At 41.4% G+C, this 27,459-nt stretch overlaps 1 protein-coding gene across 2 annotated transcripts in view; it reads left to right on the top strand.

The window, feature by feature from the left end:
- The window catches only part of CUX1 (cut like homeobox 1), a 459,567-nt gene that overhangs the window by 262,598 nt on the left and 169,510 nt on the right, over positions 1-27,459 (top strand). For both annotated transcript variants that reach the window (XM_089683746.1, XM_089683747.1), the window contains exons 5-8: positions 8,420-8,557; positions 16,335-16,458; positions 22,058-22,134; positions 24,546-24,612. In XM_089683746.1, coding sequence (XP_089539872.1) covers positions 8,420-8,557; positions 16,335-16,458; positions 22,058-22,134; positions 24,546-24,612 — 406 coding nt within the window. The remainder of the gene's footprint in view (positions 1-8,419; positions 8,558-16,334; positions 16,459-22,057; positions 22,135-24,545; positions 24,613-27,459) is intronic.

Genomic DNA, 27,459 nt, shown 5'->3' with positions numbered 1-27,459 from the left:
ATTTCAGTCAGCTGTCAACTAAGACTTTCTAAAACAGACAAAAATCCAAACTGTCACTATGGTGGCAACATTGTGGGGGTGTCCTCTGCACTATTTCTGGCATAGAACACCCCCAGAAGACTAATCTTCTGCTCCTGTGATTAGCTCTCACAGAAACTGATTTAAAGCTGAACCCCGGGCCAAACAAATATAGTTTAAATACAGAAACCATGTTTATTCTTAAGCCTGGCATTGATGGTTCAAATCTCTGCTGGTTCAGCAGGGACAGGCCAAGATTCGATCCATGTATGGGCAGGCTGATTGTACCTAAGTCAAGTCATCGATCAACTTTAATGCAACCAGCATGTTGGATTTGTAGGATGCGATTATTGCCAGTGGCCATGGCCACTGGCAAAAATTACTGTGTTGTCACAGCAGGGACGGCTCCCTGCACCCCACCACCAGGAGGACATAATAGCGCCACGAAAGGGATTCAGCCAATGTTGATGGGGGAATCAAGCAAGTTCTTTTCTGTAACCCGTAGTTGCAGGAAAGAAAATTGCATCATCAATGGCCTGCCTTACTGGACTGTTTGGAGTCTTTTTGTGTATTTCTTCCTGACCTATGGAGTAATCTACCATGAAATAAACTCATGCACTTTGCCTCTGTGCTTGAACATCCTGCAATACAGACCAGCTATTTTGGTTCTTTAGTCTTCTGCGGGGTGACTGGCCTTCTGTCTGCCCCTGTAGTGTATATTCTACAGACAGCCATTAGTGGAAGGAGTTGCTGGATCCCACCCATAGCCCTGCACAGGTTATGTTGAGCCTAGTGATGATGCCACTTCTACCTTTACAAAGTAATATGTGAATTTGCAAGAACATTGTGGACGCAGAGTAGATTTTTATCCTTTTTGTATACTTAATATTATTAGATGAACATTATTGTGCAAGGAGGTTAGCTTTAAACTCGGGCTGGGTTATGAATACTAAAGAAAAACTTGTGCTGCTACTTCTAGCAACCAGTCAGAGATTTAATTTATTTGGAAGATAAAATCTCATGAGTTGCTTTGGATGGTAGCTCAACTTTTAATACAGAAATGAATCCTATGCCATATAGAAAAATGGTCAAGATAGGATTTACAATGTACTTTAACTCATTCAGATATTTATTTTTATACAAGCCTTTGATGTTCTGCCAATTTCAACTTCTAGTGTGCTGCAGTTATTAGATATCGGGGGAGATTTACTACAACTAGTGCACACAGAATCTGATGCAGTTGTGCATAGTAACCAATCCGCTTCTAACGTCAGCTTGTTCAGTTAAGCTTTGGCAATAAAACCTGGAAGCTGATTGGTTACTATGCACATTTGCACCCGATTCTGTGTGCACCAGTTTTAGTAAATCTCCCCCATAGAGATGCAAAAAACTATTTAATAGAACATGTGACCACTTGTCAAGTGCTATATAACCTAAAATGTACAACTTAAAACCATCTTACAGTAAGGTAGTTTATACTTGTTCTTCTAGGGTGTGGATCATTTATTACAGCAGATGGTATAGGAGATTTGTGAGATACTCCTGAACAAGCATTCGGTTTTATTGTGCTAAACGATGTATCCACCCATCTCAGGTTATCCTGCAGATGTGCTAAATAAATGTATCTGTCTTGGTTCTCACTGTTGTTGATGCATTCTTGTTGGATGGTGACATTGTCTCACTAATAATGCAGACCTAAGTGTAGGTAATCATAGTTGGTAACCTAATGCTTCTTTCTAAGTGTTATGTCATCCATCCATATGGTAACAAGGGCCCTGTGCTTTTCTTGGTCTTGTGTTCCAGTGGCTGCTGAACATGTCACTGCTACATTTATATTGCAGCACAAACAAGCTGCACCATGACATGATGTATTAATATGAAAACAATTATTCTGGGTGGGGTCACACATCCAGCTTTTACATTTGTGTATTTTCCATTAACAGGTAGTGGTTGCAACCTTTCAGATCTGTTAAAACAACCTCTAAAATAAACTATATTACTCTCCATACAATATAACCTACATAAAGGAAACCATGAAATAGTGTGTATCTACCTTTTGCTGCTAAAGTTGGACTTGAGCTCTATTGATACAGAGTTTGTATGTTCTTTTGATGATTTTTTTTTGGATTCACATTACCAAAAACACATTGGCCAATATGAATAACTAAGTCTTTGATTGGAGGTACTTCTCTTTTTTTTCTTATGCTTTCTCCAATAAAGAGCCACCCAAGGTATACAAAAGATAATCAAATGGACAGCTAAAATACAATACATACAAAAATATAGTCATAGTACAATGTAGATACTCCAGACACCAGTCAGTGTTGAACACAACATAAGGCGCGCATGTGTATCTAATTCGTAGTACTCTATAAGGTTTATTTAATAAAACTGGAGTGCTAAATCTGGTGAAACTCTGCATAGAAACCAATCAGCTTCCAGGTTTTTTGTCAATGCTTAAAGTGTTACTAAACCCACAAAAGTAAAATCAGTCTGTATATGCAGTAAAGCATGCTTCTTATACTCACAATGAAACCGAAGGGGTAATTCCTCCACATTGTGTAGAAAGTCTGTTTGATCCTGTCTTCTCTGATACTCCCCTTCTTCTACTGTCCCCAATCCATCTGCTGATAGTACAGAGCTCTAGGGGGCACGCTGCACATGCTCAGTTTAGTGTGTATGACTAGAGAGGTTTTTTTTTTCGGAGGGTGCATGTGATCAGCACAGAGCCAATTAGCGCTGTCCAGACAGAGGGTCAAGGGTCATGCAGCATCATAGAATAGTCAGAGGAGAATAAAAACTCCTCCTACAAGATTACCAAGTGCTCAGCCGGACACTGATAGATTTCACAAGACTGCTATACATTGCTGATGAGAAAAGGTATTTAGCAGTTTATATTTACTAAAATAATTGCATTTGCATTTCCATGTTCTGGGTACTGTGGGAAACCAGATATAGTAAATGCAGGGTCCTGGGTTTAGTAGCACTTTAATTGAACAAGCTAAAGTTAGAAGCTGATTAGCTACCATGCACAGCCTCACCCCAGATTCTGAGTGCTCCAGTTTTAGTAAATCTATCCATTTGGGTCATGTGTAACCAAATCAGACATACGAGGTGGTATTAAAAAGCTTTGAGATTAGATTTGTAGCACAGCAACAGATGGAATTCTGCGTGAAACTGGGCAAATCACAGGATCTCCGCAATGTCATCAAAACAGTGACCTTTGAGTTGGATCTTCATCTCCGGAAAGAAGGAATTTTCAAGGGTTTAGCTCGCTGAAGGTCTTCCTGTTCTCTCGTCATCTTCCAATGATGCTCCTTTCTCCTACCTCCACTCTTAACTCCAAAACGCATTGACTCCTGCTGCCTTCCTCCTGGGTAAATGCTCCTTTCTCCTACCTCCACTCTTAACTCCAAAACGCATTGACTCCTGCTGCCTTCCTCCTGGGTAAATGCTCCTTTCTCCTACCTCCACTCTTAACTCCAAAACGCATTGACTCCTGCTGCCTTCCTCCTGGGTAAATGCTCCTTTCTCCTACCTCCACTCTTAACTCCAAAACGCATTGACTCCTGCTATATTCAGAACAAATGGTGTATTTATATTTTTGTATATGTTGACCAGCACTCACCTTTAGCTGCACCCGTTTTACGACTGGTGCCTGTTTCCTGAGAGAATCATCCCCCACTCCTCATGTGATCTTTATCAGCTTCTAATTGGGGTGGAGTTGAATGCTCATTTGAGCATCTCCCTATAAATTTAGATCAGCTCATGGGGGAGATCTCTGATGGGGGGCACAGTCTCTGATGGGGTGCTGCTTCAGATTGAGTGCGGCTTCGAACGAGTGCATAGAAGAAGCAGTTAAACGCAGCAGTTGAACTAAAGCAGGAGAACCCAAGCAGCAGGAAGACACAACAACAGTAAGAAGCTCTACTGCATGCTGGAAGACTGCAAGCAAACACCCTGGGAAACCTCTTACATGCCTGAGACCCACTCTGTGTACCTTTATATAATACGCCCCTCTTCTCATCATATTACTACCCTCTGTTCCCAAATCTCATTTCTCTACCCCTCTGCTCCACCCCACAACCTGTACATCTCCCCCTCACTGCTATCATCTCCCTACTACTGCTCTCTTCACCTCCCCACAATGTCTCTTCCACTCCTCCTTCTCATTTTCCTCTCCTCCGTTTCCAAATTCCATTCACTATATCCCTCTGCCCCTCCCAAACATTTGTATATCGTGTCCTCACTGCTTCCCTCACCCCTCTATGGCACCCACCACCTCCTCCTATTACTCCGCTCTCCCACTGACCCCAACACCTCCACTAGGAGTTTCTCACGCTCCTGCACATCCCGCTCCCATGCCACCTTTCTCACCCTTCTCCTCCTCCTAGCCGCGGGGGACATCTCCCCAAATCCTGGCCCTCCACCTCCCTCACCCGCTCAACACCCTCCCACTTCCACGTCCTACTGCAACCCCCGCAACTTAGTATCTGTCTCCCTGCTCCCTAAAATCTCCCCCCCGTTTTCATGTGCACTCCTGAACGCCCGTTCGGTGTGCAACAAGCTTACCGCCATCCACGACCTCTTTGTTTCCCGCTCCCTCAACCTCCTGGCGATCACGGAAACCTGGATCCAGCCCACTGACTCTACCTCCCCTGCTGCACTCTCCTATGGAGGTCTCACCTGGACCCACTCACCCAGACCTAACGGTCGTAAAGGTGGTGGGGTTGGTCTGCTCCTGTCACCGCAGAGCACCTTCCGAGTCCTCCCAAACCCCCCCTCCCTATCCTTCTCCTCCTTCGAGGCCCACTGCGTCCGACTATTCTCCCCAACCCCCCTGAAGATTGCTGTGATATACCGGCCTCCTGGATCCATACCCCGCTTCCTGGATGACTTCTCCTCCTGGCTACCCTTCTTCCTCTCCTCTGAGTTACCCACCATAATTCTTGGGGATTTTAACATCCCTGTCAACCTCGACAACCCGGACACAGCCCGTCTCCTCCACCTAACCTCCTCCTTTGCACTTGCACAGTGCATACAATCCACCACCCACTCCGACGGAAATATCCTTGATCTTGTCTTCTCCAACCGATGCGCTCCCCACAACCTCACTAATACCCCCTTCCCTCTCTCTGACCACAACCTGATCACCTTCTCTATCTCCTCGTCCTCCAACGCCTACCCCTCCAAATGTCACACTACTACCAGCCGTAACCTCCGCAACCTTAACCCTGCCTCCCTCCACTCTGCAGCTGATCAACTCCACGACCGCATCCTCCCCCTGTCCTGCCCCGACTTGGCTTTGACCGCCTACAACAATGCGCTCTCAACAGCCCTTGACTCACTAGCGCCTTTAACCACACGCAACACCAGACCCCGACCGCTCCAGCCCTGGCAGACTGATCACACCAAAACCCTCAAACGACAAAGTCGTGCCCTAGAGCGACTATGGCGCAAAACCAAATCCAAACAAGCCTTCACCCGCTACAAATCTGCCTTCCGCACCTACACCTCCTCCCTCCATGCTGCCAAACAGGCCTACTTCTTGACCCTCATCAAGGCCCTCTCCTCCAATCCTCGCCGACTCTTCTCTGCCTTCAACTCTCTACTCTCTCCACCCCCACCTCCACCCAGCACCTCACTCACTGCCCTTGAGATTGCCAATCACTTCAAAAACAAAATTGACACAATTCGCAAGGACATTGCCGCAACTCACACGCCCTCTCAACCTGTCCCCTCTCACACAGCTACCCCCTTATCCCCCCTCCCCCTCGACATAACCCGCAGGGACTTCGTCGCTGCTCAAACTCCCTCCAACCCCCTTCACCCTCACTCAGCTACCCCCTCATCACCACTCTCCCACGGCCCCACCACTGCTCTGACCTCCTCTTCCACCCCACCCTACATTCCTCATACTGAAGCTCCCCCAACACTCCACACCTTTGACCTTACTACCATCGAGGAAGTCTCCAAGACCCTCTCTGATGCCCGCCTCACCACCTGCCCCCTCGACCCTATCCCCTCACAACTCCTACGACCTTCCTCCTCCTCCATCCTACGCTCCCTCACCCACATCTTCAATCTCTCCCTCTCCTCAGGCACTTTCCCCTCCCCTCTGAAACATGCACACATCACCCCCATACTTAAAAAGCCCTCCCTGGACCCCAATGACCCGAACAACCTCAGACCCATCTCCCTGCTCCCATTTACATCTAAACTCCTCGAGCGCCTAGTCTACACCCGCCTATGCTCTCACCTCAACGACAACAACCTCCTCGATCCCCTACAGTCCGGCTTCCGTCCCCTACACTCCACCGAAACTGCCTTACTCAAACTCTCCAACGACCTGCTAACCGCCAAAGCTAATGGACACTATTCAGTGCTCCTACTCCTTGACCTCTCTGCGGCCTTCGACACAGTCGACCACCCCCTCCTCCTCAAAAAACTACACTCCCTCGGCCTCAGAGATTCTGCTCTCTCCTGGATCTCATCCTACCTGTCACAACGCTCTTTCAGCGTTACCTATAATGCTACCACCTCCCCCTCACTCCCCCTCTCTGTTGGGGTCCCTCAAGGCTCTGTCCTCGGGCCCCTTCTCTTCTCCATCTATACCTCCTCCCTTGGCCAACTCATACACTCTCACGGCTTCAACTACCACCTTTATGCCGACGACACACAAATCTATCTCTCAACCCCCCACCTCACCCCCTCGGTCTCCGCCCGAATCACACACCTGTTGAGCGACATATCAGACTGGGTGTCGCTCCACTTCCTTAAATTGAACCTCTCCAAAACAGAGTTTCTTGTCTTCCCCCCAGCCCGGACACCACCCCCCATTGATTTCTCCGTCACATCCAACAACGCTACCATCAAACCCGCCCTGCAGGCTAGAGTACTGGGTGTCATTCTGGACTCCAACCTATCCTTCCAGCCCCAAGTCCAATCTTTAACAAACTCGTGCAGACTCCACCTCCGCAACATCGCCAAAATCCGCACGTTCCTAACCCCAGAAACCACTAAACAGCTCATCCACTCCCTCATCATATCACGACTCGACTACTGCAACTCCCTCCTCACTGGCCTGCCTCGCCGCTGGCTATCCCCTCTTCAGTCCATCCTGAACACGGCTGCCAGACTCATTCACCTTTCCAACCGCTCTGTCTCCGCCACCCCCCTCTGCCAATCCCTCCACTGGCTTCCGATTGCGCAACGGATCAAATTCAAAATCCTAACGCTGACGTACAAAGCTGTCCACCATACTGCCCCGAACTACATCACTGACCTAATATCCAAGTACCGCCCAGCACGCACACTCCGCTCCTCACAGGACCTCCTTCTCTCTAGTTCCCTGGTCTCCTCCTCCCATGCCCGCCTCCAGGACTTCTCCAGGGTGTCACCCATCCTCTGGAACTCCCTGCCCCAACCCATCAGATTATCACCTACTCTCCTCTCCTTTAGGCGCACCCTGAAAACCCATCTCTTCAGGGAAGCCTACCCCACCCCCTGCTAACTTGCCTCCCTCCTCCACTCTTCCTACCACTCCATCCCCCACAGCTATCTCCTCCTGTGCCACCACCCCCTCCCTCCTAGATTGTAAGCTCGAAAGAGCAGGGCCCTTGATCCCCTCATGTTTTGCATTGTATTGGTATTGTTCTGTCACATGTTCTGTCTCCCTTTGTAATGTACAGCGCTGAGCGAACTATTGGCGCTTTATAAATACTGTATAATAATAATAATAATAATGTTCTTCCACTCTTGAAGTGCACATGCCACTCAGAACACCTCGGATGAATCATTGCAACATCGCCGTAAACTTGCCTTATCATGTGAAATGTCTCTATGGCAGATTTTCCCAGTTTCATGTAAAATTTCACATTTGCACTTTGTTCTAACTTGCTGCCCATGATGAAATTGCAGACGTAGTAACTCATGTGGTCAGAATAGCACTAGCTGCACAACTCCCGATGTACACGGACGATGTCTTTTGGCATGGTGACTTATGATGGTTGGTGCTCCCTGTCACTGTGCGTGCGGCCTTGTGCTGCCATCTGTTGTCGTGTTACAAACTCGTCTCGAAACCTTTTGATACCACCTCACACTTCCAACTGCTTGACCTGTAGAAAATTACACATTAGATGCCAGATTACCATTAAGCACACTTAGCTTGTGGCTATAGGTACAGAAACAGCTTTTTCCCTGTATAAATATATGTAAATTATCACAATATTTTAAGACTGGTTAAAATCGGGAAACAAAGAAATAAATCTGAAAGGAGAGAGGAAAAAACATTTCCTGAACATTAGACACTTACACACTGTAACTAGCCTGAAATGCACTAAGATGAAGTATATGTCCTTGTATTGGCTGCAGCTAAAGTCTGCCTTTATTTTTCTTGCAGATCCAGTACCTGCCTTGGATCTGGGACAGCAATTACAACTAAAGGTTCAACGGATGCATGATATCGAAACAGAAAACCAGAAGCTTCGAGAGACATTAGAAGAATACAACAAAGAGTTTGCTGAAGTAAAAAACCAAGGTGTGGTATAGAGTTTATATTATTGTGCTGATGGGCATTCAGTTAATGAAAAAATATATTAATATAATTCCACCATCTTTTATATGGATCTTGTTTTGTTTTGGGGGTTCTACATTATTTGGGCATTTTTTGTAGTATAATTTTTTTCATCCCATTATTTCTCTATGATTCTACTGGTATTTACTTTTCTTTTCAGTGTCTATTTGTTACTCCTTATTTTGTTTTAGGACTTTTACAGGATTCTATATAGGTGTCTAATATTTACAGTTTTTTCAAGTATATGGCATTATTACTAGTGTGCTGCAGATTTCTGTTTCAGCAAATCGTTTGCCCTGTCTACTTATTAACTCAGTGTTAAAGTCTGTCTTACAGAGGCCATATTATTTAATCCTACACTAGCTGCTTAACAGGTGAATCGAGGTCAGACATAGCCCTTCTGTACACAGGAAACAGGTTGATCTGTAGCCCAAGTAACCAATAAATTCTCATGGTTAAACCGTACACGCTACAGTTATGCACAAAATGACTTCTCGAGAAACCTTGACTATGCAGTCTGTATATTATTTAGGCCCACTTACACATGGAACATTAGGTTAGCTTGCTTTGTTTTATTTAAATATAGTTTTTTGTTTCATACAATATGTAAAGCTCCTTAATCAATTGAAAATTTTAAACCCCAACTACAGACATCTTTTAAGTTTTAATTTTGATGTAAAAGTTCACATTTTTGTCAGGTTTTTATCTTTGCCAGTGACCCTATTGGTGAGATTGATTCTTCACTACCCTATTAAAACAAGGAAAAAAATAGGGGGTAGCAGTTTTTACCAGGACAGTAAGGCACAAATAGCAATAAAATATCAGAAATTATAGCATGTTCTGTCCTAAACAAAATACAAGGTTTTGTCTGGAATTGGGCTTTAAAGCCCTAAAACGCATTGGGACAGATGTGTGAATATGCTTTGTAATTCTTATATTCAGATATCACAGACCCATCTACCCAAGGTAGTAGTAAACTTGTAAAAAAAAATAGAGTTTCCTGTTGCAAGGTAATATAATGTGGTAGTATGCATTGCATACTAGCACATTATGAAAGATTTACCTGCGAACTAAGCCCTCCAGTGGTGTGCTGTTACTGCTGCAGAAGGCTTCCATCTTCACCTGGTCTTCCTTCCAGGTTCGCGGGCTGCGGCTGCTTAAATGGCTGAGCCACCGATGACGTGCGCGGGAGTTTCTGCCACGGTACACGGCTCTGAAGGAACAGCACGGGTATGCCGTTCCTTCAGAGAACATGCACTGGTATTGTCACTGGCTGCTTCTCCGTAGAATATCTCTCAAACGGTGCACGTTTAGGAGATATTCATTTTACCTACAGGGAAGCTTTATTATAAGCTTACCTGTAGGTACAAATATACAAAGTGACTTTACTACCACTTTAATATCTTGCCTGCTTAGGATAGACAGGAAAACACGAGGTCACACCTATTGCATTATTTTACTGGTCTGTTTTAATAACAAAACTATATTTTCTTATTAGCGGCTTCTATTAGGCCTTTACAAAGTTTGCTTCTGTACAAGTGACACATTTAAGATTAGACTTGGCACTGGGCCAGATTTAATCAATGCAGTAGTTGCAGAGGGACTAGTTCCTCTCTCTTTATTAAGTCTGTTTTATTTATTTTAATCTCTTCCTCTTACGAGTTTGACTGTTAGGACTTTTTTCATTCACTTTCAAATTTACTTTCTTGATTTTTAAGATACGGCATGGATGTGTATGTTTATAAAATGCTGCACAGGATGTATTTCACATTATACGTTGTTAAAATTACATCTCTGTGGTGAGGATGAAAATACAGTAAGATTAATATACGTTGCATTTTTTTAAAAGAAGAAAATCTGATAAACTCAGTGGTCTAAGCAGTAATTATTATTATTATATTTAAAAACTGGACCGCGCTAAGGTCACAAATAGACAAAATAAACTGTGCAATCTTTACAGTGATAATACTGAGCAAGATACAAATACAATATTAATATTCAGTCCCAACATGTGAATAATTGGTGCAACGGTGCTGTATCTTTAACCGTGATACTCCCTACTGAAATGACAAGTGCTTCACTGTGTTCACACTGGTGCCCCACATAGATGTAAACTCACCATCATTTCATGACCACCTATCTCTAGGTAAGTCACACTCGCTTTTTGGGACTATCCCAGTTTGCAATCCGGTCCTGATGGCCGATATTCCTTCGCCCTTATAATTGTGGTTGCTGGTAGTAACCAATAACTTTCCACTAGATCTGCATCAATGTTAGGCAACTCCTCTCCTCCACAGGCAGTATTTCATATTTTCAGCATAAATCAAAACAAAACCAGACATCCCATAGTGTAAAACTGAATAAACTTTAATATGGGGTCAAACAATAGAAATGCCACTCACAAGAAAAGTGCCTTTCCTGGCACTAGGTGTATTCAGCTTGTATATTATGAATGGGAATTAAGATGGCCGCCGCATTCCAGCATGTGTTCCAAATCCCGGTAGTGACGTCAGCGGAAGTTGTGTCATAAGCCCTCATAAGATAAGATTTTATGTTTAGAAATTCACATTTAGGACTGCTGCTATATAGTTATCTTATATATAGTTAAATTCTTTCACATATATATTAATTAATTTTTTTCCTAAGCGCAACAGCACCCCTTTTTTCTTTCATGCAAATTATTATTAGTAACCAAGATTTCTACTTGGAGTCCTGAAACTGCTTTGAACATGCAGCATAACCAACATTGTTTTTAAAGGGACTCTGTCGCTATATCAAAATATCGAGAAAGGACATACCTATAAAGGAAGACTGTACATGCTTACCTTTCTTGCTGCCTGTGCTGCTAAACTTTGCTTTGATCTTGAGAAATGGCCCCTGAAGTCTACTGGGAAACTAACACTTTTGGGAGTGTTGATTTTGTGTGTGCCCACAAAGTTTTCACTGGTTCTTCCTGCTGACCTCATATCTGCTGACCTCATAATAATGTTAGATCAGCAGGAGGCACTAATGAACACAGTGTGGGTATCGGCAAGATCGATACTCCTGGAAGTGTTGGTTTTCCAGCAAATTTTAACCCAGCAATATTAACTGCAAATTCAGTATGCTTTTCTTTTAAACAAGTGCAAGACTGATATTGGTGAGGAATTGATCCCACTTGGTGACATGGTAGATTCTGGTGGTGAAAATCTGGTATAAGCAGGCAGAACTTATGCAGAGGTACAGCCATGAAAGTAGCAACAATCCAGTATACTAGAGTTGGGAAGTTTACAGTCATGCATAGTGCAGTATTTTACGCTTCCATAATATTCCTAAAATTACAGATTTCAAACAAATGTTTCTAGATTTTGTTGTTTTACTGGCACAAAACCAGTTTTGAGTGGATTAAGTTTGCTCAACTTTGCTTTTGATAATGTGATGTAGAATTACATTTATACCTATTACCAGGGCTTTTTTCCTCTGAGAATAGGAGCAGGAACTTCCCACCATTTTGAGTCATCCCTTCTTTCCATTCCCTGCCCACGTTTGAGCACCGCTCCTTAGTTCCATCCCTTAACCACCTCCCAGTACCACCCCTTTTAGAGAATACAGATCCAAGTATCGTTTTGTGGTGCTAAGTAATTTGTATGGAATTTGTTAATGATAACAAGAAAAGTAAAATAGATCCCCTGCAGACAGCAACAATAGACTCCTCCAACACAAGAGACACACCCCCTCCCAGGCAACAACAGACTTGCCTGCAACATAATAACTCCCCAGATATCTCAACATCCACAATCAATAGACCATCCAGCAGCCAGTAAAAAATGCCCCCCCCCCCCCTCAACAGTAGATCCGTCCCAGCCACAATTGACTCCCCCCAGTTTCAATAGATCACCCAACACACCCCAGCACCCCTTGCCATTACATGCTGTAGGTGCCACACCATATTATCAGTTATCTGCAACTAGCCCTTTTGTGGTTTTTCACACAGTTATTGGGAATGTACTTCATAAGCCTGTGCGGTGTAAGCTCTCTTTCTTCCGTCACAGGCAGTCATAATACACTGTATGGCCAAAAACATGTGGACGCCTCTCCAAATAGTTTTGTTCTGGTGTTTCTAGTACGGGATACTGTCAATGCTACATCACTCAAAGGCATGTTAGACACGTGTGTGCTTTTACCCTTGTGGCAACGGTGTAGGGAAGGCCCTTCTCTGTTCCAGCATGACTGTGATCCTGAGCACAAACAAAACCCCATAAAGATGGGGTTTAAGGAGTTTGCTGTAGAGTAGCTCAAGTGATCTGCACAGAGCCTTATCCTCAACCTCATTGGAATTAAATGAAGCATCTGTTCATCCAGCATCAGTATGTGACCTCACAAATGCTCTTTTTGGTGAATAGACACAAAAAATATTTTGGAAAGCCTTTCAAAAATAGAGAAGGGCCTTATATCTGGGATGGGGAGACAAGTCCATAATAATGCCCACAGCTTTGTAGCGTATTGTCTAACAAGCTTAAATAGGTATGATGGTCAGGTATCCACTAAATTTTGACCCTATGGTGTAAAAACGTGAGAAAATTTTTAACTTTTCCAAACGTTTACCATATCTAATGGCTGCAGTTAGGCTTTTAGATAACCTGGAGTCAATAATAATTTGCTGATTCCATGCGAATATCTTTCACACGTTGACATTGTCCATTTGTTTTAGTTAGTGGTGCACTGATTCTTTTTAGAGATGTTGTCTCACGTCAGTGAAGTCTCAGGAATTTCAGCATAGTAGTAACACAGGAGAAAACAGTGGGAACAAGTGAAGAGAAGATAATATGGGGTCACCTTGATCCAGGTATTCTGGAAATGTGGCGTTACTTAAATATTCTGCACTAAGAATATACCATATTTTTAAGTTTGTTTTTCACAGTCTGTATTCTCTCTTAAAAATAATCATTTTCTTAGTACAAAGTGAAAAAAAGGATCAGTGTGTTCTTATGTAAGCTGTAAGCGCTTATCTCTAGTCTAGCCTGTTCATTAAAGCCATGCCATTTCTGTTCCCTTTATAACTATGCTGTCTAAGTGGGTGATGTTTCCATGTTAGAAGTTTGGTGTTACCAAGGAAAAGTTGGTTACGTTGAACAGTGTGGGAGGACAGGCTATTCGCCTCAGCTTGAAGCAATTATTCTGTACACGTCTTTGTGACCAGGACCAGCTCAGGCCACCTTGGAGCCAAGGACCTTAACTAATTAAAATACTGTGGAAAAACACACTAATTGGAGTGCTACTCAAAAACAATTTAGATGGCTTACGTGTTTCTCTTTAGGCTGAATATTCTTGGCCTCAAAGCGAGTACGGAACTTGATTACAGTTAACCTGTCACAGGCATACTACTAAGAAATGTGCCTGCCTTGGTCGCAGTCTGTTTTCTATTACAGGCTAAATGAGAACAGTGTATTATGCTAATGCAAACATCTCTGTAAATCAATTAGAACATACAGTACCAGGTGAACAGTTGGCAGTTTTTTTCTCTTATTACAGGAAGTCAGCTTTGTGCAACCATTAAAACTGCCATCTGTAATGTTGTACAGCATAAAGCATAGCAGAGAGCTGGATAATGACAGGCACTAAACATTTAAATTTGATTGGTTGATCTGGTGCCGCCTGCTAACATGATTCTTCCCCCAGAAATTTTGATAAATATAGGTAGCCAATGTTTACTGAAGTGCATCCAAAGCCAAGACTTTTTTTTTTTTTTTTGTATGAGAGGGGAGGAATTAGAACTTCATTGCCACAAGGACTGGAAGTGAAGAAGAATCTAAAAATGGAGACTATTCTTCAGGTGACAGCTAGCTAAGAAAGCAATTCCTTCGCTTTGGAGAGATTTCCTCCCACTTCCCATTGTGTCCAGAGGTCAGGATGTGAAGCGAAATCTCCCCAGTGGGAACCTGAATGTATTTTGTACCTGTAATGACAAAAAACTATGGCTTTAGATTTACTTTAAAACTTTGTCGACTACAAGAGCTAAATATTACTTGATGGAAATACCCATTAAGTTAAAAAAAGTTTCAAAATAATTAAAATCAGTTTCTTCTGTAAAGGAAAGTGCAGCAGTGAGGCTATTGCATACAGATAGATGAGTAATGATTGCTATATATAACATATCTGCATCTAAAATATATATTTATTTTACTTCTCCCTTAGCAGTGGGTTTCATTTTTTTTTTTCTTTCCTTGTCCTCATTTTACCTCTGCTATGCAATCTGTTGAACGTCTGTCTATACTGTATTAGTACATGTACATATGCAGAGGAGTAGCATTCTACTGCCCATATGTTCTCCTGAACCTGTGAATTGCAATGAAATGTTCTGTTTGCATGTTAAAAGAGTTCTTAGCATTTTAAAAGAGTTCTGATTATTCTTAAAAAATAAATCTGCAAAAATAATCTTTTGCATAACATTTAGGCTTAAAGAAAACCCTTCCAGAGAGGAACATATGCAAATTTTTATTTTGCTATAGTTCCATTTTAGGAGCTTAGATGATCTTTAAGGTACAAGTTAAGGTCAGGCATAATCATTTTTGATTAATTTAAATTTTCTTTTTATTTTAAACCTTTATCATTTATAAACATATCTTTTTATACAGGTTTTCATTGTTTGAACATGTACAGTATACCTGGCTTTTTCCTGTTTCCATACATTATATTTCATCTAGGCCCAAAATGGCCATCTGACAATTTTGGCAAATATCAGAAAAAATGGTATTTGTGTACCCATGTGTGCATATGTTAACCGCTCAATTTCAGTTAGCAGTAATTAAACTTAGCCAGTACCCCTGGCTCCTAGTACTTACAAGCACTGGGCCAGTATAAAAAAAAATATTAATCAGAAAATACATTTCTGATCCAGCAGGTCCAGTAGGGTCCTGTGCACTAATGTAGGCATATTGTTTATGCCATGGTTTACATATTTATTTAATTGATTGATCCTTTCCAATCAATTTCCTAACAGGTAACATTTTAGATAGTGGATGTCATTGGTTCTTTTATACACAGGCTAATTATATAAAAAGACCTAATTTGTAGTATAATCATTCTGTAAATTAATAGATTTGGTTCATCCATTCCTTGTGTAAGTGTAGAGCTGAAAACGCAATAATACTAGTGGGAATCTTGTCGGGCTGCCGCTAAGCTAATATTCCATGTTTCATCTTGTGTGGTTCTTTAATTGTACATGTCCAAAGGCTTTACAGTGAGTTTAATTGATTTACATCACAATGCCATGCCAGAAATATGCAAATGTCTGGTGTAGAAGCAGAGAGGCATGTGGAGCATTCATCATACAAGTGGAGGCTACAGGAAATTAATGTCCTAATGTGCGCAGAAAGATGAATAAACGGTTCCACATGTTAATTCATGCTTTAACCCACACTGAGACTTTATTAATCCCAGCTCAACAGAGAGATAATTTGAAACTGTTCAATAAGGTGATATTATGTTTTAGCATTGATTTTTTTCTTTTCAGGCTTGTTGCAGAAACCCTGGCTCTGTTTCCCAGCAAAATCCATTGATCCTTCTCAACTGAAACGTTTAAAGTTCAATTTAACATTTAGGGAGTAAAAGGTCTCCAAAGGGACTCATATCTATTGATTTTGTGTCAGAGTTGAAGAGATGGAGTTTAAAACACACTGATCCTACAGGGTAAAGAAAGCCTTGTATTATATAACCACACAGAGCTATGTAAACACATTTTCTCCCAATTGTTTTTCTACAGAGGTTACAATAAAAGCACTTAGAGAGAAAATCCGGGAATATGAACAGACCCTGAAGAACCAGGCGGAAAATCTGGCTCTAGAGAAAGAACAAAAGTTACAAAATGACTTTGCAGAGAAGGAGAGGTGAGTGCTAGCTCTAGTCTTCTGCATGGATCTATAAGTACACAATTTCAGACTGTGTATGTGTGTATACTTGCATCAATATTCATGGAGTTCACGCACGCTTGATTTCATATTTATTTTATCCCTACTGTTGGAAGAGCAAAAACCCACGGAATAAAATACTGTAATATATTTATGAAAAGCAGATATAAATACAAAGTAAAAAACTGTGTTGCTGGGAATATGTGTGTAGAGTAGCTGCTGGATCTTCCATTCAAAGGGAACCATTTGCACCATGCAAGAAACCTGAGTTTTCAAAATGATCATAAGGTTTTACTTTGAGTCTGACACTTCAAGGTAAATGTTGGAATTAGAGGTCACCAGACAGCTGACAGTTGCTGTCCTGACAATTGCTTGATCCTATACACGGTCTCCCAACTAGAGTTCTTTATAACTTTAGGACAACTTTACTTGACACTGTTAAGCACTCTCAGCTAGGAGACAGTGTGTGCTTAAAGTGGAACTGTAGTCAGAAAATTAAGATAGATGACTTCATGCTGGCCCTTTTTGCTGGTATAGCTGTGTAAAACATTAAAAATAAGTCTGTACCATATAAATTCCAGTAAGGCTCTGTCTTACTCTGCTCTGCATAGCCTTAGTTGTCGTGTATTCTTGGCACTGTGCTGATAATCAATGAGGCACTAGAGGCTGATTTGCTAACAGCCTAAAGATTTACTGCTGCTCAAGGGGAAGAAGCAACAGAAATCACACAGACTGTGCCAAGGGAACACAGATTAGGGGGAGAGAAGAGAAAAGCAGAAGAGGTGACAGGAGAAACTCTGCTGCCAGGGAGACACAAAAGTGTTAAACTTACAAGGATAACGTCTTATCTCCTCAGTATACTCTTTATTTCAAAGCTTTCAGCTATGAGACTGCGGAGTCAAGACATACAATCAATACTTTTGCATATCTCTCATTTTAGGCAGGGGAAACAAAACCATGCACAAATCTCTTAGTAGATTGGGCAATGTTGATATTCCTTCAGAATAGGAAGTTTTGTTTTCTTTATCTCGCCTAATAAAGCAAACATGAATAGTAACCCATCATGTACTATGGTTGTGATTATGGGTGAAAGGGGATCAGAGGAGGATATAAGAGAGTAGGGTTTGTAAAAACTAGGGGACAAAAGTGAACATGTCTTGTAAAAGGCAGCTATAGTGTATTTTCAGTAAGCATATGTTTTGAATTGTTGCTGTAATGTTTTAGTAAGTTTTCTTGTGACTTTACAAGCTTTCTCTTTAACAATATTGTTAAGCTTTTGCTAAAAGGGAAAAATGATTACCGTATTTTTCACTCCATAAGACACACCTGACCATAAGACGCACCTAGGTTTTAGAGGAGGAAAACAAGAAAAAAAATATTCTGAACCAATGGACTGCAGACACAGTACAGGAAATGACCAGAGACTGCAGACACAGTACAGGAGATGACCAGAGACTGCAGACACAGTACAGGGGATGACCAGAGACTGCGGACACAGTACAGGAGATGACCAGAGACTGCGGACACAGTACAGGAGATGAACAGAGACTGCAGACACAGTACAGGGGATGACCAGAGACTGCGGACACAGTACAGGAGATGACCAGAGACTGCGGACACAGTACAGGAGATGACCAGAGACTGCGGACACAGTACAGGGGATGACCAGAGACTGCGGACACAGTACAGGAGATGAACTGAGACTGCGGACACAGTACAGGAGATGAACGGACAGTACAGGGGATGACCGGAGACTGCAGACAGTACAGGGGAAGACCAAGAGACTGCAGACAGTACAGGGGATGACAAGGAGACTGCAGACAGTACAGGGGATGACCAAGAGACTGCAAACAGTACAGGGGATGACCAAGAGACTGCGGACAGTACAGGGGATGACCAAGAGACTGCGGACAGTACAGGGGATGACCAGAGACTGCAGACAGTGCAGGGGAGGACCAAGAGACTGCAGACAGTACAGGGGATGACCAAGAGACTGCGGACAGTACAGGGGAAGACCAAGAGACTGCAGACAGTACAGGGGATGACCAAGAGACTGCGGACAGTACAGGGGAGGACCAAGAGACTGCAGACAGTACAGGGGATGACCAAGAGACTGCGGACAGTACAGAGGATGACCAAGAGACTGCAGACAGTACAGGGGATGACCAAAGACTTTGGGGAGGGAAGGGGAGTGGGTACCTGAATTTGACAGGTACCCACTCCCACTTCCGCGGAGTTGTCATCCCTTTAGTGTGGGCATCCGGCTGTGACAGCCGGGTGCCCACTGCGCATGTGCGAGAAGCGCTTTGTGAATGGTCCGGCCTCTTCTGGGACCTGTCATGTTTCCCAGAAGATGCCGGACCAGTCACAAAGCGCAGCTCTTCTCGCGCATGCACAGTGGGCACCCGGCTGTCACAGCCGAGTGCCCACACTAAAGATGCCAACGCCGGAAGACTGTACAGTGCCTAACCAAGGAACAGCTAAGGTTCTGCTGCAGAGAAGAGCTGAGCGGCTGGCCTGTTATTTTGACACGGCAGTGGGAATACCGGACTGGCTGCTCCATATTCGCTCCATAAGTGGGACTGACATTCCCCCCCCCCCCTTCTTTTTTTGGGGGGGAAAAAAGTGCGTCTTATGGAGCGAAAAATACGGTAATTTGTTTTTATTCAACCAGTGGTTTGAACAGATAAAAGAGCTGATTCCCCCATCCACCCATTTGATGTGGATGGGGGAATCCTCCTCACTGAACTATTGTATTCTGCTGGCAGGGAGCCTTTCCAAGCATCAAAATACAATGGTTAGTGTTACTGGCTATAGCTGGTAGCAGTGATTGTTCTTGAAAAACCTGGCAGACCGATCAATAGAACGACTTGTGTACAACCAGCTAGCCCATACATGGTTTGAAATTCATCCAGTCCCTGCTAAACTGGCCTAATTTCGATCCATGTATGGCTGACTTAAGTGAGGGCGACATCACTCAGCATTCTCATGGGATCCCGGCAAAACTGAAGATCACAAATCTCATGAGAGTTCATTGCTGCACAGTGCTAGAGTGCATACACGAGATATGGGATCCTTAGTTTTTCTAGGGTTAAACTAGAGGGAGCTTAGTGGCTTAGCACAATTACTTAGTCCATTTACTACTACTTTTATCAGCCACATAAGAAATGTATTGTTTTCAGTGAGGTGGCCATATCCCAGACATATTTTGTTAGGAGCAGTAGGGCACAACCATTGTGTAGCCCTGCAAAGCAGCAAACAGAACCTGCATATGTAATTAACAAAAAATAGTTGACCCATGTATCTACAGAATTACAAATTATACCTAGAGACAGGGTTTTTAAAACGTTGACACACATTAGCAAGATTATTTAGAGAAAGTCTACCTCTTTTTATATGTTCATCTATGCATACATACACTCCTTTAATAGGAAATATTTTAATTTTCCACCCTTAGCCAGCATGTAGTACTGACCAGGAGGGGGGAGGACATTGTTACTTTAATGAAAGGCTCCCTTTCCATGGAAGAAAAAACGGTTGGGCAACTCTGCGTTGTCCACCTTTTGACTCGAGCCATTATTTACGTAGTAATCACATACACACGCAAACTCGTACACATACATATTTTAGAGCACTGTATTGTTCCCTGGAGTAAATTTCTCTAGGAAATATAGTGAGTGATCACATTAAATCATGTTGGAGAACCTCTTCTCCCATTTCTGTGTGGATATCCTGTCTTAATTTCCACATCTATTACTTATGCTTATCATGATATATTATGCAGGTGAGGAATGCAAAATACTCAAGGGAAAACATACTAGGTACTAAGCAGTTTAACCCTGAAAATCTGGACAATAATTATATCGCGTGTGAACCAAGATTGGAGCACATTGAAAAAAATGAAAGCATCAATTGCTTTGACTACTTTGATCCATGGTGCCATTTTATAGGCCGGAGTCAGGAGTTCTCTGTGCCTTTATAGTGTAGATAATTGTCTAATATATCTGCCCCCACACTAAATTTAGCAATACATTTTAATGTCAATCTAGAAACTATTGGCAATGTAGTTTTTCCATTAAAGACTTGCCTTTGTATAAATTACAGTTTTTATCACTGTTTCCCCTTGCAACCCTGTATGTTAATTACTACACCTGTCTCCGCAAGAGCACTGTAGGTTGGCTTACATGTGCTCACCATATACCTGATTTCAGCAAGTCATTAGCAAACCTGCATCTTTGTATGTATAAGTGACAAGTTTGGTCTGTCACTTGGCAGGATCTACTAATACTCTCACTTGCCAGTTAATTTCTAAATCCTCAAAAACCTCAATTATTACAATAGGGGGACAAGACAGATGAGGTTCTTTATAGTACCTAGGAACCACTATTTGTATGTCATGGGAATACTCAGTCAATTAATATGCGAGACACTGTGGAACTGTAAAGCCATGGCTGTTACTTGTGCAACATTAATATTACTTACATGGAACTTTTGTCAGAAAATTAAGTCCTGGTATATCACTTCAGGCTTGCCCGTTTTGCAGGTATTAGCCATGTCAAACTTTAAAAATAAGTGCATATACTGTTTAAAATCCAGTAATGCACTCATCCTGCTATGCACATGCTCATTTTCTCTCTGTTCTCGGCATTGTGCCGAAAATCAGAGCCACTAGAGGCCGATCAGCTGACAGCTTTAACATTTACTGTTGCTGAAGGGGTAAGAAAGCAACAGGCATGACACAAACTGTGTGGAGAGAACACAGATTATTGAATGAGAAAAGAAAAGCATGAGTGGTGACAGGGCAGACTCTGCTGCCAGAGAGACACAAAATAGTTAAACTTACAAGGATAATGTTTTATTTCCTTCATAGTCTCTCCTTTTCTGCCTCAGCACTGTCAAGCTTCTCTAAGCCTTCCTCTCTAACTTTGCCAAGACATACAATAAAGGCTGGAAATGTACATATTTTAATTAAAGAAAGTGACATATAGTATTTGAGACCAAGGAGAGGGGGAGAGTTTCCAATAAGGAAGTCGCTGGTTTGGGCTTCAGGAAAATGGCAGCATCCAGCAAGAACAAATGGGAGCAATGCTGGAGGCAATTTACCACACACACTAATTTTGGTTGCACAATTATTAATGTGGAATGTATGTTCTTTTGTTAAAGAGCATAAATTGTTATCAAACTGTTATGCATTAAAGTTCCACTTTAATGAACCTTGCAAGAGGTGGACAGGAGAGACTGAGTTGTCTTGTGACATCTCTCTATCTTTTGACAAGCTGTTGCCTGCTTATTTTGCACCAGGTGACAAGAGCAGCATCTCTGCTCTCATCCTTTTGTGAACAGAAATCTGTCTCGTTCCCCTTTTCTGTTTCATTTGAGAGCAGATACAGTACAAGCTGATATCAGTTAAAAAAAAAAAAAAAAAAAAGTCATCCTTTTTTTACTCGATCAATATGTAAACATGCTTATTTTGACATACAAACTCTACCAATATTGCTGTGTGTCTGGCCAACAAGCAATACATGTTCCTGACTATAGTCATTCACTTATCCGCTAATGTAATTTATTTTCTTTACAGAAAGCTGCAAGAGACTCAAATGTCTACGTCTTCCAAGCTGGAGGAGACTGAACACAGAGTTCAAGTTCTGCAAGCAGGTTTGATGACTTTGTGAACTTTTGTGGGCTGGGGAATTGTTTGTTTTAGTTGGAATCTAGACGGAAGTGAAAAAATGAATGTTTTTATTTATTAAGTAAGCGGTGCCTTAGCCTTGTATACACTAAAATAAAGGATACACTTTAACATCAGCACCATATCCATGTTCTGGAACTGATTTGTATTTATTTTATTATTTATTTATTACAGGTACATATATGTGTATATATATATATATATATATATATATATGTGTATGTATATATATACATATGTGGGTGTATATATATATATATATATATATGTGTGTATATATATATAGAGAGAGAGAGAGTGAGAGAGCGCCGTCAGTTTACTCAGAGCTTACATATATATTGCACATTTACATCAGTCTCTAACCCTTAAGAGGTGTACAATCTAAAGTCCCTAGCCTACATTCATACATACTAGAGCCAATTTAGACAGGATCCAGTTAACCTGCTAGCATGTCTTTGGAGTGTGGGAGGAAACCCACGCAGGCACGGGGAGAACATGCAAACTCCAGGCAGGTGATGCCGTGGCTGGGATTTGAACCAGTGACCCTAGTACTGCCAGGCAGAAGTGCTAACCATTTAGCCACTGTGCTGCCCGTTTGTATGACTTGTAATTGGCACTGCAGCAATTTGTTTGTCTGCACAGCAACTGATTTTGCTACTCGGTGTTGTAAACCCTACTAGCATTTTTGGCTTCCTCCAAATAGAAGTGAAAGCACTACAGAAAGCTTGTTTTTATATATGTTATTCACACATGCATGGTTTGGAAAACTTTGTGATTGTGATGTCATCCGGTCTGACCTTTGACAGTTTTAACTAAAAAAACCCTGCCAAGTTTCTGAATCATGATGGGACCTAAAGATAACTTGCAAGAAAAGCTCATATTTACAATTTTTATGTAATAGGATTTTCTGTGCCATGTGGCCAGTATTAAAGTGAACAATTATCAAGCAAAAAAGTTAGTCCATAAAAATGCTGATTATCAGTAATGTTTATTTCAGTTATTGTATTTTGTGCTTTGTAAATTAAATGTCATCTTTTTACATGATTATAATTTAGACACATGCATAATATCTGTTTCAGGGTGCCATTTACCATTTAAAATGTACTTCCCTTTTCTACCATATAAGATATTTTAAGGTAGGGCAGCATGATATACAATGTGGCAAACAGAATGTATTACCTGCCTTGTCTCTTTGTAATTGTGTAGGCCTCTGAAGTGTCTGCTGTTTGGGGAAGTCATATTTTGCTTGGCATCATGTTACTCTGCATATAGTGACACCTAGTGCTCTGTCAGTGTGCCCATAGATGGCAGTTACAAGCACATTTTGAGCATTTTCCTTTGAAATCAGCTTCTGTAGCTCTAAATCCAATCACTAAAATATCATATTAGCTTTTATATGTTAATCTCATCTCAAAAATGATTTTCGTGTGATTTAAATATACAGTTTTCTATAAAATTATACCTTGTAATACAGCCACAAAGGTTTTAGTCCAGGCAATTTGTGTTTCAGGGTGACATTAGTCTCCCAGTTGTTCTGTCTTGTCAGCTTGTCACATGCACCCCTGGTGGAGACTACAAGCTTCTATGCTGACTCCTATTGCGCCACCATGGTCCACCAATGTAACTGTCAGTAAACCAGTCTAAAGCAAAAATGTGCAGTCAATGCCAAATACGTGCTAGGAAGTGACTGAGAATGATCGCAGCAGTGAGATGAAAAAAGGATGAAAAACAATATTTTATTTATAAAAACTGCATTTTGTATCACAAACCGTTGGTAAACTAAATGTAATTCAGTTAGGATTTAGGCCTCGTTCACACCATACGTACAGAAAAACTGATGGAAACTGACACTCAGATTTCACGTGCAGAGACATCAGTTTACATCAATTTTTCTGCATGTATCAGTGAATGTTATACATATTGAAGATTCCTACGCAGAAAAAATCTGCATGTTATACTAGTGTTGTGGTGTGAATAGGGCACATAGAGAATGATTGATTGCATTGTGCCCTTGCAGAACGTGCGCAGAAAAACTGATGTCTCTGCACCATGGTGTGAACGAGCCCTTAGATGCACATTATTAAAATGGAACACTGCAACATTTACTTTGTCACTACTCGGTGGAACTATCATTTTCAGACATGGAAGCTTCCATCTTAGTCTCTGTTTGATCTACAACTGCCATGATGCTGTACATGTGATCAGTTATGACACCAGCTGTTTGTCGGTTTGAATGTAACTTTTTAAACTGTTAAATTGATGGGTTTAGTTTTGCTTTTAAAAGTGGAGCTTCTCTAAGTGCTGGAAACATGTTAGTATATGGGTGATGCATGCCACAAAAACCTTTTCATAACACAATGCTTTATTTCTTCTGTAGCTTTGGACAAGTCTCAGACAGCACTATTTGACCTGAAAGCAAAGTATGATGAAGAGACATCAGCAAAGTAAGCTATTATTGATTTTACTATATATGCTCAGTTTTAATTTCCTGGTTGAAGCAGCAAAACCCGCACAATGCAGCACTATCTGAAGGAGGGAAAATGACAAGCTTTTCTGTGAAATAGAGGTTGTTCTAAATAATCTTCTCTCGATATAAAATGTATTCTTCACTGTTGTCCCTTCTAAGTGTCTGTTTAAAAGTGGACTCCTCTTACTGATTTTGCCCATTTTTTATGGCCACAATTGTGTTTATTACATTTGGACCCCAAACAGGTTTTATTGCCGTCTGTGTCCCTGTGGATTAGATTAATCATTTCTGTTTGCCATTGTCACTACTGTGGGAAGTGATGGAAAATCCAAAACTTTACAGGTAAAATCAGAACAAAAGTTAAAATCTTTTTCTGGGGATATCTGCTCCGCCCCCCCCCCCCCCCCTTTGTACAGATTCTCTCTCACTTCATGTTCTATTCCTGGAAAAGAAAGTGAAGGGGAATCTCCCATATGTGACACAGACAGCAGAGAATAAATGTTTAGGGATTTCCGACTCCCCCCTCCCAAAAAAAAAAAAAAACACCATGGTTTAGTGTGCTTTAATTTTTTAGTTTGGATCACTAACGCATGCACTCACAGGAAGCTTTGTATTCTATGAATGAATACAAAGCTGCTTTTGATTGGCTGAAGTGGAGATCGTAGTGTCATCAACTGCCTTTCTGCCTTAGCCAATCAGAGGAATCCTTGTTTTCATTCAGAAAATACAGAGCTTCTTGTGAAGAGCTGAGCAGCGCTCAGCTTGACTTGATCTTGTTCCGAGAGTGGAACAGGAAGTCTCCATCCAGCCGCTGAGGCTAAAGACAATTTATAAAGCACTGACAGCTGCTGCTTGTGTTAGTGAAGGAAATAGTTTGTTTGGATCAGCTTCACATGGCATTGGGCTTTAATGATATGAACAACATTGGCCTCACCTTACCTCCAAACCACCAAACACCGTGTTGTGGAGTTGTCACTTACATTGTCAGTCCAGTGAAAGCTAATAATTCAGGTTTGCTTTTGATGTCTGCAGGTTTAGGGTCTATTCACACCAGTCACCGCTTTATAATGCAGCGGTGCACTCCGGAGGGTATTAGCACTCTTTTTTTTTTTTTTTTAACCACTTCCTGTCCGGACACTTTCGCCCCCTTCCTGTCCAGGGAAATTTTCAGCTTTCAGCGCTGTCACACTTTGAATGACAATTGCGCGGTCATGCAATACTGTACCCATATGAATTTTTTACCATTTTTTTGAGACAGATAAAGCTTTATTTTGGTGGTATTTATTCACCCCTGGGATTTTTAGTTTTTTTGCTATGTAAATGAAAATGTCCCAAAATTTTGAAAAAAAGTGTTTTTTTAAATAAAATTTTGCAAATAAATAATATTTCATAATAAATCTTGGCCAAAATTTATTCCGTTATTTTTTTAGTAAAAAATAAAATCCAAATTAGTTTATAACAGCGCTGCGCTGAAAAAAAGTAGTGCATGCAATACTCTTTCAGTGTACTGTGCCCGCACACCACTGAAACACAGTAAATCAGGCACACAGGAGACAAGATATTTTGCCTTGTCGTGCAGTGGGACAGCGCTGGAATTAACCTCTCAGCACAGTCCCACCGCATCTGGTGTGAATGAACCCTTAATATCTGAACTCTTTCCCAGATATCATGCTGGCTGGATTTCTGCCACATTCTCAGCGCTGCCCAAAAACAGCAGCTATTAGGAGAACCTCTCTCTATTAGATTTTTTTCATTTATCTTCCATTAGGGAATGCAGAAGGTACAGTGATGTTTCTTTTGTTTAATAGTGTTATGTAAATTATCCTTTTTAAAGACTATAGGAAATGCAGATAATCACTATTTTATAATGCTCCCTCCTTTTATTTATATGAACATATTAAAGGTTAGATGTGAAAATATTATTATTAGATATTATGTCTGCAACTAGCTTATTACCAGCATGCCTCTGTGTAAGCAGTTCCATCAGTTGTGAAGGCCATATATTGTTATTATCGTGCTAATAAATGGAATTCCCCAGGTCAATTACATTGGTTTCCAGGGTTGCTAGGCAACGATCAGATGTTTCCTGCCCATTCAGAGATAAACCTGTGCAAGAAGTGGTTTCCTTAGACGTCATGCTTACTAATATAATACGATTATCAACATGCCGCTTAGAAATTTAAATATCCTGCAGTACTCAGATCTTCTTCTTTGTGCTTGTATCCTGTCAAGAAAACAGTGGGCTTTTTTCATTGAAAAAAGAAAATTTTTGCTTTTAAAATAAACACAGAGTAGAATAAAAAAAGAGACAAGTGGACCAGTTGCCCTTAGCAGTTATAACTTTTAATTGAAGTAATTAAAAATTCCCTTATTAAAGCATTTTTTTTTCAAACTGGATTTAAAGACTCTTTCCACCACAAGCTGATACTACAGTTGTTGGGGGTAATGTTTGTTACAGCCATCCACTCATACGCCCTGTTTTTTATAACTTCAGCAGCAAAATTCCTGCACTGTTCTTTCCTCTGTATAGTTTCTCACTCACCCAGTCCACCTGCTGAATACTCTTGTATGTAAAACAAAAATGAAAAGTCCAATAGGAAGAGAGAGATTCCATTGTAATGGCTGTGACAAGTGGGCAGGCTGGAGGACTCTTGCCTGGGGATCGCGCAGTTGCAGCCTCCAACAGATATAAGAAGCTAAATAATTATATAAAGATATTGAAGGTTAGATGTTGAAAATAATATTGTTAGCTATTATATATCTAATAATTTATATCTAATAATATATATTTCAATTCCCTGGCATCTGATCCAACCAGGCATAA

This window comes from Staurois parvus, unplaced genomic scaffold (assembly GCF_062004578.1).
Source record: "Staurois parvus isolate SC_StPar_1 unplaced genomic scaffold, SC_StPar_1.0 ptg000321l, whole genome shotgun sequence".
NCBI classification, from domain to species: domain Eukaryota; kingdom Metazoa; phylum Chordata; class Amphibia; order Anura; family Ranidae; genus Staurois; species Staurois parvus.
This window is presented reverse-complemented; position numbering and strand designations above follow the sequence as displayed.